At 32.1% G+C, this 16,222-nt stretch overlaps 2 protein-coding genes across 10 annotated transcripts; both read right to left on the bottom strand.

Annotated features, from left to right (window-relative positions):
• Positions 1-866: 866 nt before the first annotated feature.
• Positions 867-9,755, bottom strand: LOC110605570 (glycosyltransferase BC10). Of its 7 annotated transcripts, none has more exons than XM_021744188.2 (11): positions 9,095-9,746; positions 7,489-7,602; positions 6,955-7,055; positions 6,633-6,704; positions 4,620-4,701; positions 4,411-4,491; positions 3,918-3,956; positions 3,716-3,781; positions 2,526-2,675; positions 1,434-1,562; positions 867-1,156 (listed from the first exon to the last, which is right to left on the bottom strand). In XM_021744188.2, exons 1-11 carry the CDS (start codon positions 9,332-9,334, stop codon positions 1,115-1,117), a joined length of 1,116 nt encoding a protein of 371 aa, XP_021599880.1. In that variant the 5' UTR covers positions 9,335-9,746; the 3' UTR covers positions 867-1,114. The 7 variants fall into 7 exon arrangements, 5 of the variants coding, with proteins under 5 accessions (XP_021599880.1, XP_021599881.1, XP_043808524.1 ...); XM_021744189.2 differs by having other exon boundaries at positions 867-1,073; XR_006349229.1 differs by having other exon boundaries at positions 1,136-1,156; positions 1,434-2,446; positions 9,095-9,748.
• A 2,133-nt stretch (positions 9,756-11,888) lies between these two features.
• Positions 11,889-16,205, bottom strand: LOC110605514 (uncharacterized CRM domain-containing protein At3g25440, chloroplastic). Of its 3 annotated transcripts, XM_043952271.1 has the most exons (6): positions 16,071-16,149; positions 15,079-15,313; positions 14,757-14,982; positions 13,655-14,123; positions 12,771-13,172; positions 11,889-12,233 (listed from the first exon to the last, which is right to left on the bottom strand). In XM_043952271.1, exons 3-6 carry the CDS (start codon positions 14,816-14,818, stop codon positions 12,048-12,050), a joined length of 1,119 nt encoding a protein of 372 aa, XP_043808206.1. In that variant the 5' UTR covers positions 14,819-14,982; positions 15,079-15,313; positions 16,071-16,149; the 3' UTR covers positions 11,889-12,047. The 3 variants fall into 3 exon arrangements, with proteins under 3 accessions (XP_043808206.1, XP_021599817.1, XP_043808207.1); XM_021744125.2 differs by lacking the exon at positions 15,079-15,313 and having other exon boundaries at positions 16,071-16,205; XM_043952272.1 differs by lacking the exons at positions 11,889-12,233; positions 15,079-15,313 and adding an exon at positions 12,240-12,373 and having other exon boundaries at positions 16,071-16,205.
• Positions 16,206-16,222: the final 17 nt, after the last annotated feature.

Genomic DNA, 16,222 nt, shown 5'->3' with positions numbered 1-16,222 from the left:
TATTAATTATTACTGATTTTGTATCGATAAGTTAGGAATTTCATAATACAATATTAAAAAGGATGCAATAACACAGAAAATACAAATTCTTATCTTACCTATGCAATATCTGTAATAAATAATTGTATCGATAGGTTAGGAATTACATAATACAATTTTGGTCACATAACTATGGATGTTGAAGGATAATACAGTGAAATTAGACTATGAAAAGATCAAGAAGTATACCAGTAACAATAGAAGTCGAGCTTTTATAACAAGGTTAATGAAGTGACAAATTTGATATGGTAATCGAAAGGGAACAGATTGATTGGAAATATACTGTTATAATAAGGACGATGTCCATAATCAAGATGCAAGGAGTTCACCAATTCTAATCATTTGAAAATCAAGGTCTATTATGTGCACATAAAAGTAGGAATTAAAATTAAAAAGTTACATAAAAGAAAATAGAATTTTGCTCCACTTAAATTTGGTGTCCACCGAATTTTAACAGGAACAGAAAGCCACATCCAAAGTTGAGAGTTGTTTTATTATTATTTCAGCATGTGTGCCACGAGCTGTAGCGGGGAGTGAATTTGTGCCGCAAAATTGTTTTTATGTAATTAGCCATATTATTATAACGAATAGAGTTTTACTGCTGCACTTTAAATTTTATATTCTCCCACTCGGGGGGATAATTTCATAACATATTGCACACAAACACAGCAACACAAAAGAGAATGAGAGAGAGAGAGAGACTAACGACCGTCTCCAGCCTTATCGGGGCGAAGAGATGAGTCGTCAGAATCACAGTGGCCTCTTTATCGTCACAGCCCCTCGTTTTACGCCGAAGTGAAAAATATAGCAAATCAGGATACAGCATATGCATATCAAACTCTATAATAATTCCCTTTTATTTACTACGTGATTGAAAAAAATGAGAAAACAAGAAAATTCACTATTAATATTTTGTTTTATATATTTTTTCATTTCCAGTCTAATTTACAGCTTTCTTCATTACCTTTCACCGCATATTTGCGCTACCTTTATCCATATAGGTTAAGGCCAACCATTCCTATCTAACATCATACCTACAGGCTACAGAAGAAATTCACTTCAGCATTGTTAGGAATCATGACTCGTTTGCTGCCTTACGGGAAGCTCCCAGCATAGACTGTTCAATAGAGGAGAAAAAAAAAAAGAAAGAATAGCCAAATAAATTGGTGGAACTTACTATGGATACACAAGAACAAAATGTGCAATGCATGTGTCAGTTGAGAATGAAAATAGTTAAATTCATTTGCTTATCTAACTTGATGTTAAATTTCTTAAGGTTAGTTGCAATTGAATTTTTCAGGGTCATCTCGAACAAGCTAAATTCACGTATTTATTCTAAGTCCTTATCAATCCAAAGGTTAGCTTTAATTTAAAATTATTTAATTTGGGTTTACCATGTTAAGAAGGCGAAGGGCAGCAGGACGGGTGAATTTTCTTGCAAAAAGGAAGCATGTCGATGGTTTCCCTTTGCTGGTGCACCATTCTCTTCGATATTCAGTCTCGTAATATATATTGTCAATGTCCTGCAAAAGTAATTGAACCTTTTAAAAATATACCCTCTTGATAATAAGCAAAAGACATGTACTCTTCTAAAGTAAAACAAATTTGCCTTCAAACTCTTTCATAACAGCCTCCCACTATGTTATTCAACTTGCAAGAATGGAAAACTAGGAGAAATGTAATTTCAATTTCATTGTCAGAGATGGAAACACGATGAGAATAGTAGACAGAGGCAACAACTGCAGTGCCACTCCCAGTAACTTTAGGCTTATATCATAATTGCTTTGAATTCTCCACCAAACTTACCTGGAAAAACTGTAAGGTTCCTTTGGAACAGTTCGTGTTAAGAAAAATGAATTCAAATAAATCCTTACAAAATCATGTATAATTTTAATTTCTTTTATAATGAATTTTTTTTCAAATTAAAAAAATTGAATTCTTTCATCCTAAATAACAAAATTGATAAAAAATAAATCAATTGAATTAAATTCTTGTGAAATTCTTGATTCCAAACAGGGGTAAACAAATCATAATGCAGGTGTAGTGTACTAATGCAATTGAGACAACACATAAGATTGCATGGAGTTTCTTTGAAACACATGGAATTATTTCAAACTTATCAAGCATATTAAATTCAAATATGTGAATCAAAATGGTGTCCAACGTGACAGCAATGGAGTGGCAGCATGACACTATCATGCTGCCAAGTTGAGGTGGTGATGATGCCAGGCACCCAACATGCAACAATTTTCCATGTGACAAAACCATGTGACCTCTACTTCTATTAACATGCTCGGCTAAATCTTAATCTCAACCTTATTGAGACTGGCTATATGTATCACTTTCCTCCATTGCACCCAGTTTGGAGCTACTTCTGCTGAAAGACCTACACTAGAGCAGCTAAATCCTGCGAACAAGTTCCTACTACATGGATAATAAATGATAGAACATTCACTAATTCAAATACCAAAAGACTCTGCTAATACCTTTATATACTTTATAAGCATGGGAGTAGCATCAGAGAATTTATAAGTAACAGGATGCCAACCACGGCGAGTGGGGTCTTTTGAGGATGAAAGATCCCATGAACTATGTGTTAATGACCTTCGTGTGATTTCTCCTTCGAGGCCTTCTTGCTGATTTTGAGAAAAGAAAAGGGAATGCTTTAGAGGCCAAAAAAACAAAAAATCTTCATATAAGTTTTAGATACATCGGAATCTAAACAAGCTAAGCATGTTTCCCTCTAATTATTACTCTCTCCGTCCCATAATTTTTGTCCACTTTATTTTTTCACATATATTAAGAAAGACAATTTTTTTATTAACTTTTCAATTATACCCATCATAGAGATATTATATTTTATTAAATACTAAAAGATGTTTTGAGAGATTTATTGAAAATAAGATAAAATTAAATAGGGTTAGAATAGTTAAATTATATGTTACTATAATATAAAAAAAAAGGAAAAGCGAACAATAATTTTGGGACAACTAAAAAAAGAAAAGGTGGACAAAAATTATGGAACAGAGGGAGTAATAATTTTTTTTTAGGTACTTGGTTTGAGAATTAGGCCTAGAACCATCTAAGTTCAGAAGTAGCAGCATATGATGTAGCATAAACTGCATGTCAACTACCTTTCTCAGCAGCAACCAACTGTAACAAGTTGTTGCAAACAAAACAAAAAATGTGAAATGCAAAGAGTACATAGAATACAAACAAACAAAAAAAAAATTACTTCTAAGAGGTATTTATTATTACTGACAATACTCTTTCATGATTCAGGTGATTATTTACTGACTTCTCAGCAGCACAAAGTTGGACATCATAAGTTGTAGCTATGGTAGACGAGGACCTTCAAATGCAAATGCTATCCTATTGACCCTTCAGGACTTTCAGGTTTGAGTGCAGGTGAAGTTGACAAATACAAGTCCAAAATTTCATGCACAAAAGTTTCTACTGTTCAATTTTATCCAAACTTGGTATGCTAACCATTTATTAAATTGAAAAGAGCAGTTAAAGAGAGTTCAGAACTATGTAAATGACTAATAGATCACCAAACAATAAATAAAAGATATCTTCTTCTACAAGACAAAAATTAAATGAAGACACACGCAACATAATATCGTTAAGGACATAGAATATCTTTCAAACACATAAGGATAAGAATGCATCTTACAGCCAGTAATGTCTGTACATAATGTTCATCAGGTATACAATTATGCTCCTTAGCTGGATCAGCTGGCTATACATGAAGCAATGAGCAATAATTACTAATAACATCTTTAAATGCACTTTAAAAGCGGATAATAAGATTTTTCAGGAAATAAAATATATAATCTACTAATGCAAGAAAGGAAGACGTAGATGAAGTTACTTACAAAGGGCTGGTCCCGCCAAAACTCAGGTAGCGATCTCCTCTGCATCATTATCATGCATGAACAAAGTAAATAAGATAAAAGTAAGAAACCCCAATTAACAATAGAACTTAGGGAATAAAAAATCAACTTCCTAAAGTGGAAAACTGTTACTGAAGAGAAAAAAAAAAAGGAATCAGTATAGTAATTTGTAACCTCTGAGGTAATTGGTAATTTTATCCCATGGATAAAAGAACATTTTAAGAATTAAGCTTTGATATGGCATTCATTTCCAGTTCTCAATATGCTCAAACAAGTAAATATATTTAGCTACGTAGTATAGAATGATCATAAATAACCTAAGCCATGTTTATAATAAAATCAGATATACTATCCATGTACTATATTTATTCTCCAACAACAGCACAGGACTATATGATGGCATCAACATCTATTATGTTAAAAGTTACATATACAGATATCTTTAGAAAAAAAAGGTCAGACAACATAAACTTGCCTTGCAATGCTGTTGAAACATAGGAAAGACTGAAGTGTCATTCACTACAATCTCTGCATGCTTTCTGGTGAGAACAACCCACTGTAACAACATAAAGAAAAAAAAAACAAAATTACACAATCTCAAGAAATATGGAACAAGAGATACTGTCAACAAATGCACATCATTTTTTGTTTTAGTTTTTCATTAATATCAATAAGCAATCATGCCTGAGATCCTTTCCTCCAGTTATGTACAGGAATGAATGAAGACATTTTTGGGTTGTAGCGGCCCTCTTTAGTATCAGCAAAGCTGCTTCCAGCATTTTAGTTGCACAAATCAATCCAAAAGATCCAAAAAAAAGAAAAAACAAAAGTTGGCATAGATGCTTAAAAGAAGACAATAATATAATCATTTTTTTTTTCTCAAAACTACCGCAGATAAAAATATGGTGAAGAAGCCACTGAATGATGAATAAAATCTTCATTGATCTTACGCTAAATCATTCATGAGATTGATTAAATCATTTCAGACATCATGACATGGATTGCAAGTAATACAGTTAAATCAATTACTAAACTAGCTGCAATCTTATATGATGAACAAAACAATGCCCCAATTCAGATTTACTCAATTCAGCTGTTAGCTAAGAAACTGCAATAAGGCTAGGTTCTGAATCACAATCACTGTTTTTTTTTCTTTTTATTTTTTAAAATTTATTGTTTCAAGTTACATAAGAGTGAGAAGGTATAGGCAGAAAGCAATGTCTAAAATGTATGGAGAGAGACGGGAACAGAGACTGAAAAAAAATATCCCAATAAATATCCTAAGTTACAGTTTGTTTTGTTAGAATAGTTTTATACAAGATGTTACCTAAAAATTAAAGTAGATGGTTGAAGGGAAGTTACATGCCTAATCAGCTAACCCTTTATGCAAAAATTCAATATCCCTCAGGCAGTGCAAAACATTTATCTTTTAAAGCATACAACTTCATATGATTCAAAGAGGAAGAAATTGACAATGGAAGACCATTTATTGTTCACTTCTCTAAAGTCTTTATTTTCGCAAGATTCCCACAAAAAATAAATAAAAGAAAAGAAGATCAACGGTGAATAACTTTACATTGTACTAATCCATGGTAACTATTACATACTAGCCCCACTGAATCTAAATCTGATAACCTCTCATCTTATTAGCCAACTCAACACACAGCATATAAATGAAGCTGGAGACTTTAAAAAATAATCGCCATTGTAAGAAAATATAAGATAGCTTGCAATCTTAGAGGATATGGCTGTACAAGGATTTAGTTGAGAGATAAAAGGAGTGAAGCAGTAGACCACATTCACAATGAGTTCATTATTAAAAATATCTTGATCTAGCGAAGCCGGAGAGTAACCAATTGTGCCAGATAAAAATAGTGGACAAGGTTTTATTTTTCTTCAATTTAAGCGTTCACTGATAGCTTTTATATAACCAAAGAACAGAATTGAAGATTCAAGAACTTTTGCTACAATTAATGCAAGAAACTTTTATTCTCAATTGTAGGATTCATTTACAACCTAAACTGGTCATTTGGGTTCCCAAGAGCCCTTGGAAGATTATATAATAATAATAGTTTTAATAAAGAAAAAAAACATCTAAACACAGATCTCCAAGAATCCAATGAGGATCTGATAAAACACAAACTCATCGTTGCTAGAGGTTCCCTAACTGGCAGTCTTATATTCTTCACATTATATGTGGATAGATATAGATGATAGAGTTTGTTTGGCATTACAATTAGAGATGCTATTGAGAAAAGCCCTTTCTTGAGTATATTAATTAGACAGTATTAAAAATTGACTTAAAAATAAACTTGACTTGTTCTGTTCAAATAACAAAACAGCTTGTTTCAACAACATTTAAAATGATGTTTTTTCTTAAAAGCGCCTTTTCCCTCCTAAACCTCAATGCCAAACAGGCACATAGAATAATAAATAATATCCAAAGTAACCAAAATCTAATTCTTTCCTCTCCAATATAATTGTTGAGAGGCATCACAGATACACGACGCATTAAGCTCTAATATTCGAAACAGATCACATGCGGCTTGAAAGTCATATGCTAGTTAATTTCTAAATTCGATTTTCTGTGCATGTATGACACAAACACCCATAATGTTATCTTCAGTTGCAAAACATGTAATAATATCAAGAGCAAACATAAAATATACGGTATGCACTAGAGCCTAGCTGACTAACCTGTCTACAAAACTAGTTGATGTCGACATGATATAGTCATAAGTGTAGCTGAAGTTGTAAAGAGGTATGCAGCTGAGGAGAAGATCAAGTAACTGAGAGACTGTTAGGTAAAAAAATGACCAAAAAGGAAAACAAAAAACTTCATTCCTTCAACTAAACAAAAGGCACAGCATTCCATTAAACAAGCTAGCATCTCTTATGAAATTAAGGTTCGAAACAGAATGAAATTAATTTTTTGGTCAAAATAATAAGATTTCAACATAAGACATAAAGATACGTAATGATCTAAAATCAAGGATCCATTATTGGCATCAATCCTCACCTGTCTGAGAGGAAAACAAAGCGTTCATTCCAAGGATCCTCCAGAGCATGTCTTAGTAATATACGCTCGGCCTCAATCATGCTCGCCTCTCCCCAATCTACCTGGAATTGGTTACAGGAATATCACACCAATAAAAAAAATCCATGCATAAAATTGCAAATTTTTTGTTTGATTATCAACATATAACCTAATTACAAGCCAGCGAAGAGCTTATGTTAACCAGTAGTAGTACTGGCTTGAGTAAGCTACAAAGAAATTGATTTTATTTCTTTTGTTCCTTCATGTTGCTAAACCAAACAGTTTATCTGTCAAATCAACATATGAAAGTATGAGTATATGCACACACACATTTACAAACAACAGGTTACCCTAAGCTTGCAAATTCAAAATTTTGCTTTTGGTCTCTTGAGGGAACCTTTTTGTCCTCCACTAAAATACATCAGTCATTATATTGATCATGTAGCTTGACATGAAGCAGCAATATAATAATTGCCTCACATTTCGAGTGCGACATTAAATGGTAGGAATAACAACCTGTATACTATCATTAACTTGGCGATTTAAAAAGTATTCAGATCTTGTTGTTGCCTTGTTGAGCAGAAACCCAGGCCTTGAATGAACAAAAATTGAAAATCTAGATTCTGCACCCTGCAAATAGCAACAATGCTTCATCAAATATGATCCTACACGAGATACAAGCTTCAAGATTATTAAAAGAAAATCAAGAAAATGAAAGAGAGAAAAAAAGAAGGTCTTCTGAGTTATCCTATAAAAGGGGAGATTGGCTTTTTTTTTTCTCATTTCTTACATTCACGAGAGCATAACATCCCAAAATAACTCATCCCGCTTCCACTTAAAGAAGGTAATGATGTTGACAAAAAAAAACATGCTATAAAAGATATAGTTGATGCCAAAGTGCACCAAATCCACAAATCAATATAGTTTTTTTTTTCATCTTTTTTCAGCCAAAAAAGCTGGAAAGACCCTTATCGTCTGTAATATAAGTGCAAGCAAAATCAGAACCTTTTTACAGAGGAGAATGCATGATAAGAATCACAGGATATTACCGAGTACCTTATGCCATTGGCAAATTTAGATTTTAGCCTAATGATAAAAAAACCAATGCTTCAAGATGGCTGTTCGCCTCATTTATCATAATCCTGTTTCTTTCTGACAACTCAATGCATGAAAAGGAATAAGATAGTGTCTTATGTGCAGATCCTCTTCTTACTGCTGAATATTAGCCCTATTGCTAGCTGTCTCAAGAGAAATTGAAATCATATTGCAGTGTGTTTGACATTACCACGCTTACAGTTGACATGATTGCCTGACATGTGGAAATATCAGCCACTGGCTGGGTCAGATCCTACTAGCACATCTATGGACATTCTTGGTACCAATAGTTAAAGATGTAATGAAATTGTAATTGTGATTATACCGTAGGTTGCTATTCTCGCCCTTGGTGGAGCATAAAGCATAGCTATAAAATATACTTCAAAAGTTATCTTCAATAGTTATAATTGCAAACGTGATGAATATTATTTTACAAAGAAAAAAAATGAAAAATAATTATATATATATATATAATGAACGGTTATGGTTACTTTTTTTTCATACTTGTCTTTCTAATACAAATTTTTTTCATACTTGTCTTTTTAATACAAAGATAATAATAATAATAATAATAATAATAACTCTGCCTACCTGTGGGGTATTTGCATCCCTAACTTCATTTCTTTAATTTTTTTTTCTAAAAATAGAAGTGTAAATGTTTCAATGATATATATATAAAATACAAGTTATAACCGTTCAATAAATTTTTTGCACCCTGTTTCACGTCGTAGTTAATGATGCAAAAAATAAGTAACTAATTAATGTTTTAGTTTTGCAAGGAAAAGAAGAGGAAAAGACTAATTTATTACATAAAGCTCCGTAGTCTATTCCACTTCATATCTGGTTGTATTGTTTTACATTTCAGCATAACAAGCATGATATAAACATCAAACTAACAAGTAGGAGTAACCAGTACCAAATTATAATTCACATAATTCTATATGATCTGCTACAACTGTATCAATCAAAGATACTACCAAATCTCAGTCCATAAACCACAATGCAATAATTAACTGTGTTTATTTACCTTAAAAAACGCATCCCAAACAATCTCAAGAGGAATCCGATTTCGAGCTATAAAGAGAAAAGCAATTTTCGGCTTCTGAACGAAACGAGACTGCAGAGAAGCAAGTGCTAGAATTCGAGTATACTGAGTTTGCATCAAAAGCAAGCTCCCAAAACAAAACCCTAAGAACAACACAGCATACACCTTTCTCTTCCATTTGAAGTGAGATTTCTGCTGTTGCGTCACCTTCCGCTGCTTCATCTACACAGTAAAGATACAAACATACAATAACCACCACTCACCTCGATTTCTCCACCATCTCAAGCAAAAATGACGTCACAAGAGAGAAAAAACAGATGGTGAATTGAAGATTCGACTAGATCCGTGGATGTGAAGATGATCAGATAGTGAGGAAGTTGAAGTTGAAGTTGAGTGGAATTGAATCCAGAGAGAGATGAAGGATTGTGTGAAGCGATGAAGTTGGAGGTGGAGGTGGAGGTGGAGGTGGAGGTGGAGATGGAGATGAATATGAAGAAGTGTTTTGCCGGTTGAGAAGGTCACGTGGAATTTGGTTTTTGAAGGAGAGAACGAGAAGTGAATTAAATTGAGACCCAGCTAGAAGACCGACTTCGCTTGGCAACTCAGCTTCTGTGCTTCTCTTATTCTTATTTTATTTATTTTCTTTGCTTTCTTTACGCTGTGGAGTGGTGTCGTATAGTTCAATCTGATGTTTTTCCCTTTTTGTCCCTAAAGTTAAAGTTTGCTTGAGATGTAGGGGAGCAGATCCCGCGTGTCCTCATCCTGCTGCGATAAGGAGCGACCTATATTTTCAGGCTTGAGAAATTCTTATTGGCAATATATTAAAATTAGCACATAATCCCTTTATTTTTTTAATTAATAAATTAACTTTTCTAGGCTATATTAAACTGATATTTACAATTTAATTTTTTAAATTAAATATATGAGAAATCACCAAAACATTTTTAAAACTAAATTAATTTTATTTTAAAATTAATCAAAATTCTTCCTAATTTTTCAAAATTAATTTTTTTAATTATGAAACTGAAAAAATAAATTATTTTCAAATATTAATGGAGTGAGTTTCAGTTTCACAAAGTTAAAATGTAAGAATTAAAACCATTAAATTTGTTAATTAAATAATAAGAATTTTAACATATAAATAATAAAAATAAATTATTTTTTTAATAAAAGAATTTACTCTAAAAAGGTCTAATTGCTCCTTGAATTTTTAAAATTCTCCACTTTATTCTTAAACTTTTATAATTCATAAATTAAAGAAAAGCCGAATATATAAACTAACTGTTGAACTTTATATAAATCTCACTAATATTCTCAACTATTCTAATAATAAGATTCATTTAATTTTATTTTATAAAATAAAAAAGTAATTTTTTAAATTAAATACTAATTAAAATTTTCAAATAAAGGTCATATAATTTTCACGTATATTTTTATTCGCAATTAGTACAGCTACATTAATTTTTCTCTATATAATTTGTTACTTTCAAATAATTAGCCATATAAAAAAATAATGTAATTTTTAATGAAAAATATGATTTTTGTGATTATTAGATATAAAATAAAATAATGGCTAAAATTTATCACTACCCTTTAACTAAATCAAATGATCTATAATTCTGTTTATATATTTAAAATTTCTAAAAATTTAAATATATCCGGAAAATATCCAATATTATAAAAAGCTCTTGAATTTTCTTTGCATTAGTTATCCTTTCAATAACAAATTTGTTTTTTCCTTTAGGAAAAGAATGTTGATGGCATGTAATATTTTTTATTAAAAAAGTTCAAATTATTAAAAACATGTGACACTTTAATCAGTTTTTTTAATTTGAATCGAATACTACTCGTTTTTAAATTTAAATATTCATAAAAGTGTTTTAAATATTTAAAATGTGTATTATCTATTTGACCTGTTAATTAATAAAATTATAAATAAACTTTCAAATTTTCATCAATTAATTATATAAAAATTTAAATATTTAATTTTAAAAATATAAAAATTAATTAATTATGTTAAAATTTAAAAATTAAAATATAATTTATCATAAACTAATATGCCATAGTATATAAAAATTATAAGTAAAATAAAAAGAATTAAATAACGTATATAATATAAAAAATCAATTGTATTGTATTAAGCTGAAATCACTCACCAACACGTGAGAGAAACATGAGAACTACCAAATCGGTGGTTATCGATTCCTAATGACTTGTTTGTTGAGATCAATTATAATGTGTGCCATATCCAAGAAGTTTTGATTTTTCCATCTTTTTAATTTAAAGGAAACCACCAACTAAGTAGGGTGATAACTAAGGATGTTGGTGTTGCTAGTAGCAATCATTTGATAATATTTATTTATTATAATACACCCACCCAATTAAAATTAAAAGTAAACTTACTAGACTATATGAAAATTCATTTTTTATATTAAAATATTTATAAAAAATTTAAAAAATCATTAATTAATTTTAATTATTAAAATATTTTACTATTTAATTATTATAATATAACTTAATTTTATAAAAATATTTATTTAATCTGATTGTAAATAAATCTAAAAGTTCCTATGTTATATAAATCTAAAAGTTCTGATGTTATACTCCTCCAATTCCATTTCAAAAAAAAAAATTCATCACTGCAATATACTCTCAAATTCGTTGGAGTTTATTTGCACGTTAACTCCTTGAATAAGCAAATCCACATGCTCCTCCATACTAAATAAATGTACCTAACAAGATTATTTAATGCAATCGTTTTGAAAATAGTACCATCTCTCCCAGCAAAACTTCATTTCATTGACCTATACAAAACTATGAGCTCACAAAACATATCCTGACAAAAAAAAAAGGCAATCAGCAAAAGGAAGAATTGTATAAAGAAAAGCCCTAGACATTATTTGAGTTTACTTGGTTCACAAATTTACAACTGTAATTAACTTTTTATTCTGGAGTTGGAAAGATTGCCATTCTTCGTCGACAATGGAGACGAGTCGTGTGCTTCTTTCTCTTTTTTGTAACGAGCAACATGATCATGATACTCTTGAAGTTCGTTCTCCAATTTTTCAATGAAATGACTTGTATGCTCTAGGGATTGCTCATACCTATACTTTTCCAGGGCCTGCAGAACACACAAATTGGTGGCAAGTGAATGTGAGTCTTCACATGATTGTTTAGAACCTTAACCTTCAATCAGATGGCAATGATGAGCAATCACAAGTAAATTCCTTAACTACAATTGTGATTCATGGCATCTTCATACTGCCATAATAAACAAACATAAATTTTGTATTACAAATTGGATGTGCATATTTCTCAAAGCACAACAGACGGAAAAAAAAAAAACACACTTGCATTGTTGATTTTATCAATCCTATTTTTGACATTTTTTAAGAAATATTTCACCCAGACATGAATTTCCATAAGATTCAACACTATAACTTGTGTACGACCGTATGCAAAAGCAAGGGGAACATGAGGAAATCTGCAGCATCGTATCCAAAGGTAAACTATTCATGGAAATGTTGGTCCTGTGAAATATTTTTGAAATGCAGATCCAAACTAGAACATTGCAACGACTAGGATGAAAAATTTCTGGATGATCGACTGGACTAATTAGATGTACTACGAGCAGAGCAGCACAAATGGAAAAAATTACCTTCTGTTTAGAGAGGGTATCTTGGGGGGACATAACTTCTGGTTGAACATAGTTCTTTCCTCTATAGAATATAATAGTATTGTTAGGTTTTATGTCAATCACAATGCCTTTGCTTAGTCGAGTGAGCTCTTCAGCATATTCATGAATTTGCCCTGGCTTGCAAGGTTTACAGATAACCTTCACAGTTTCATGCTTCTTCCAATGAAGATGCATATTGAGAACAACACCTCCGAATACTCCTCGTCTTCCAACTAGAATAAAGTTTTTCTTCTTCTCTCCTGTACGCTTGAGATAATGCTTCTCTTCTTCGGTTAATATTTCAGGATCATATGTTTCAGCTGGCATTTTGGGAACCTCAAATTTCCTCAACTTCTCAATCAACCATGCCTCCTTTCTCTTGGCCTAAGGATAAAAACAAAATTATGGCTAAAAGCAAGATAACTTTGTTCAGATAACTTTAACAAAAAATACATTAAATCAGAGAACTGAAATAAAAATTAAAAGACAATGATGGTAATAACATTTCCCTCATGCTGGCAAATGGATGCTTCTTTTGATCAATAGGGTCACTGAAAAAGGTCAAATCCATAAAACACCATCTGATCTCTCTCTCTCTCTCTCTCTCTCTCTCTCCCTCATGTTGGAATTAAAATAAAAAAAAAAGTGTTACAAGGAAAAGCGCCTTGTTAAACACAGCAAAGCTATTGCTCACGCATTGCAGGAATCTTGAATAAGTTTTCAATTAATGTTTGTATTTCCATGAAATGAGCACAAATACAGTACAAAAACCAACAATGTAGAATCTGAAAACGTATAGCAATCTTGGTAACATTCAACAAAATGAGACAACTATAGACATGAATAATTAAAATAAGCAGGCAAACCTTTTCAAGTTTATATCTAATCCGAACTTCTGGATTTGGGGAATTCATCTTCTTTTTGGCCTTGAGACGGTAGAACCTGAGTTCATTCAGTTTGGCCTTTCTTGACATTTTAACCCGTTTGGTGGTCTTCTTCCCCTTTTCTGAAGAACCATTTTTATCATGCTGCTTACTAATGGAAAACCTGACAACAGTACTGTCTGTCTTCAGCTCAATCGATGCACTGCTCATGAATCTTCCATGTATCTGATTTGCGAGAAAACTATGACCAGCAAATGCATTAAACCTTTGTGTCCGTAAAAAATAAGGAGAGGATACATTTGGTGTCTCTTGAAAAGGTAATGCAGTTCCGTAACTTCTCAGGTGCACAAAGGGAATGTAGTCAAGAGATGGAGTAACAGAAGTTACTTGGAGAAATGATGAGCCATTGGGCTCCTTCTGAACTAGAAAACTGTACCAAACTAAAGATTCCCTGCATTAAGAGCGCATATCATATATTGCAGAGGATTTAAATGAGAAAGCAATAACATAGATGGGTGCAAGATTTTCCAATTAAAGGATGTGGATGCATTAATTGCATGATAGCTTCAAACAACGACGCTAACTATGAGGAGCATATGCAAGGAAGAAAGCAACAGTTCTGGCTAACTACTCTGCTCCATTGTCAAAATCCCATAATCGCTTTTATGGTCCTAATCTCCTCACTCCTTGGCTCGCTGTTTCTTTCAAGGCAGCAATCGCCTGGTACAAAGATGACCTTGTGTCCACAGCTCAAAACATTCCAATGGTGGAATGTTGTCAACATTTTTTTGAACCATAGGCAAGTGAACATATTCCTTTAATTTTTATTTGGTAAAAATGCCCAATAACTGGATGTTACAGAACAATTAGGGGGTTTTACCTTATAAATCTACATACAGAAGAAACAATCCTCATCCAACATTACAAACTTGAAGCATTCTTAATGTAGAGCTAAAATTTATTAATAAAAAAAGAAGGGCCTTATTCATCTTTGTCAAAAGAAAAACAAAAAATATTCACAAAGTTTCAGATTTAGATAACAAAAGGATTACTGCCAAAAAAACACAGTAGAAGGAAATTTCACCTTCTGATAGTGGTTTTAAGTCCAACAATGATGCTGCCTCTGATTGAACCTATAGCAAACATTCTTGTCTCCCAAATTCCATAAAGAAAAAAATATATGATGGTTTTGTTATTCTGGATTTATATCACCATGAGAAAAGTTCATGCTTTCTGGAATTTGAGGAAACATAACTTCCTCATTTTAACTGAGTTTCTGGAATCTGATTCCATGCAGTCTCATTTGCAATCTGCAAGCAGGCTCAGACTTTTTGAGGTTGAAATACATATATATAATACATGACAGATCTTAGAATAAAATAAGCAACTTAGTGAAGAATACACACTGGGAAAAACAGGTATACACGAGTTGTACGAATTAAAATGCATTCTACTGCAATAACAACAGTGACAACGACAATGACAACAACTAAGCATTAGTCCCATAACTTCTTCATTTTAACTGAATTTCAGAAATCTGATTCCATTTGGTCTCATTTGCAATCTGCAAGCAGGTTCAGACTTAAAATTTTTGAGGTTGAAATCTACAGATGAATTCAGAAAGGAACAATCTTCCTACAACTACATAAAAAAAGATACAATAAATGATAGTTCTTCAAACAAAATAGTCAACTTAGTGAAGCATACACACTGGGGAAAAATGGTAAATGAGAGTCCTATAAATTAAAATGCACTGTGCAACAATAACAACCATAATAATACATTAACATTAATCCCAAACTGCTGCTATTCCACTTTGTTAGACATCAAGTCCACATTAAAAATACACTATACAACCCAAAAAAAAAAGTCGAACTAAAAAAAAAATCAGTTATCAGCAGTCATCTCCTTCATAAGAAAAACTCATATCCTGTAAGGCCTGTTAACTATAAGTCTATAACTAAAACCTGTTGTAAGAGCTGCAGCTACGGATCTCTTTGTAGGGCTTGGTGTTTGAATGCAGTTTTTTGGTTACTGCTAAAGTTGAGGCAGACATAAAAGTGATGCATTACGAGCCTAAAAGATCTTTCCTAGCAATACGTAACTTTGGTTGCTTGTTGCAGATAGCTAACATTGAAACAAATCATACAGTTATAAGGCAAATTATCAGAACTCAGCACGAGGAGTTCTGGATCAATTTTAGCCAACTTCGTTACCCACTTGCTTTCTGTTTTCCTCCATTACACGGAAATGAGTACGAACTATATAAGAAAGCCTTAATGAAATTGCAAAGAGAAATCGAATCAAGCTCAAAGTAAGCATCAGCTAAGCAAGACATCTCAGACCCATTAAGCCAACAAGAAAAAAAAAAAAAAAAAAAGAAGAAAATCGTACATACCCAGATGCTGAAAATTTGTTGAAGCCTCTCTTTCTCTCGCTCTTTATTCTACCCTGCCATCTTCCCTCTCCTCTGTTTCGGAAGAAATTGGGAACAGAAAGGGACAATTATGGTATTAAGGGCGGCTATTTTGTACGAAACGGCAACGTTTT

The sequence above is a fragment of the Manihot esculenta genome, chromosome 17, assembly GCF_001659605.2.
Source record: "Manihot esculenta cultivar AM560-2 chromosome 17, M.esculenta_v8, whole genome shotgun sequence".
In the NCBI taxonomy this organism is placed as follows: Eukaryota; Viridiplantae; Streptophyta; class Magnoliopsida; order Malpighiales; family Euphorbiaceae; genus Manihot; species Manihot esculenta.
Note: the sequence above shows the minus strand (reverse complement) of the source record. Positions and strands in the feature narration are given on the sequence as shown.

Excerpts from the sequence above, each read along its gene's own strand:
- LOC110605570 (XM_021744188.2), bottom strand. The coding sequence starts at position 9,334 with ATGAAGCAGCGGAAGGTGACGCAACAGCAGAAATCTCACTTCAAATGG. Across the intron at positions 3,957-4,410 it reads TGTTTCAACAGCATTGCAAG|AGGAGATCGCTACCTGAGTT; the intron begins GCAAGTTTATGT and ends ATAATGATGCAG. Across the intron at positions 3,782-3,917 it reads TTTGGCGGGACCAGCCCTTT|CCAGCTGATCCAGCTAAGGA; the intron begins GTAAGTAACTTC and ends CTTCATGTATAG.
- LOC110605514 (XM_021744125.2), bottom strand. The coding sequence starts at position 14,818 with ATGTTTGCTATAGGTTCAATCAGAGGCAGCATCATTGTTGGACTTAAA. Across the intron at positions 14,124-14,756 it reads CTTAAAACCACTATCAGAAG|GGAATCTTTAGTTTGGTACA; the intron begins GTGAAATTTCCT and ends CTCTTAATGCAG. Across the intron at positions 13,173-13,654 it reads TTAGATATAAACTTGAAAAG|GCCAAGAGAAAGGAGGCATG; the intron begins GTTTGCCTGCTT and ends TTTTATCCTTAG.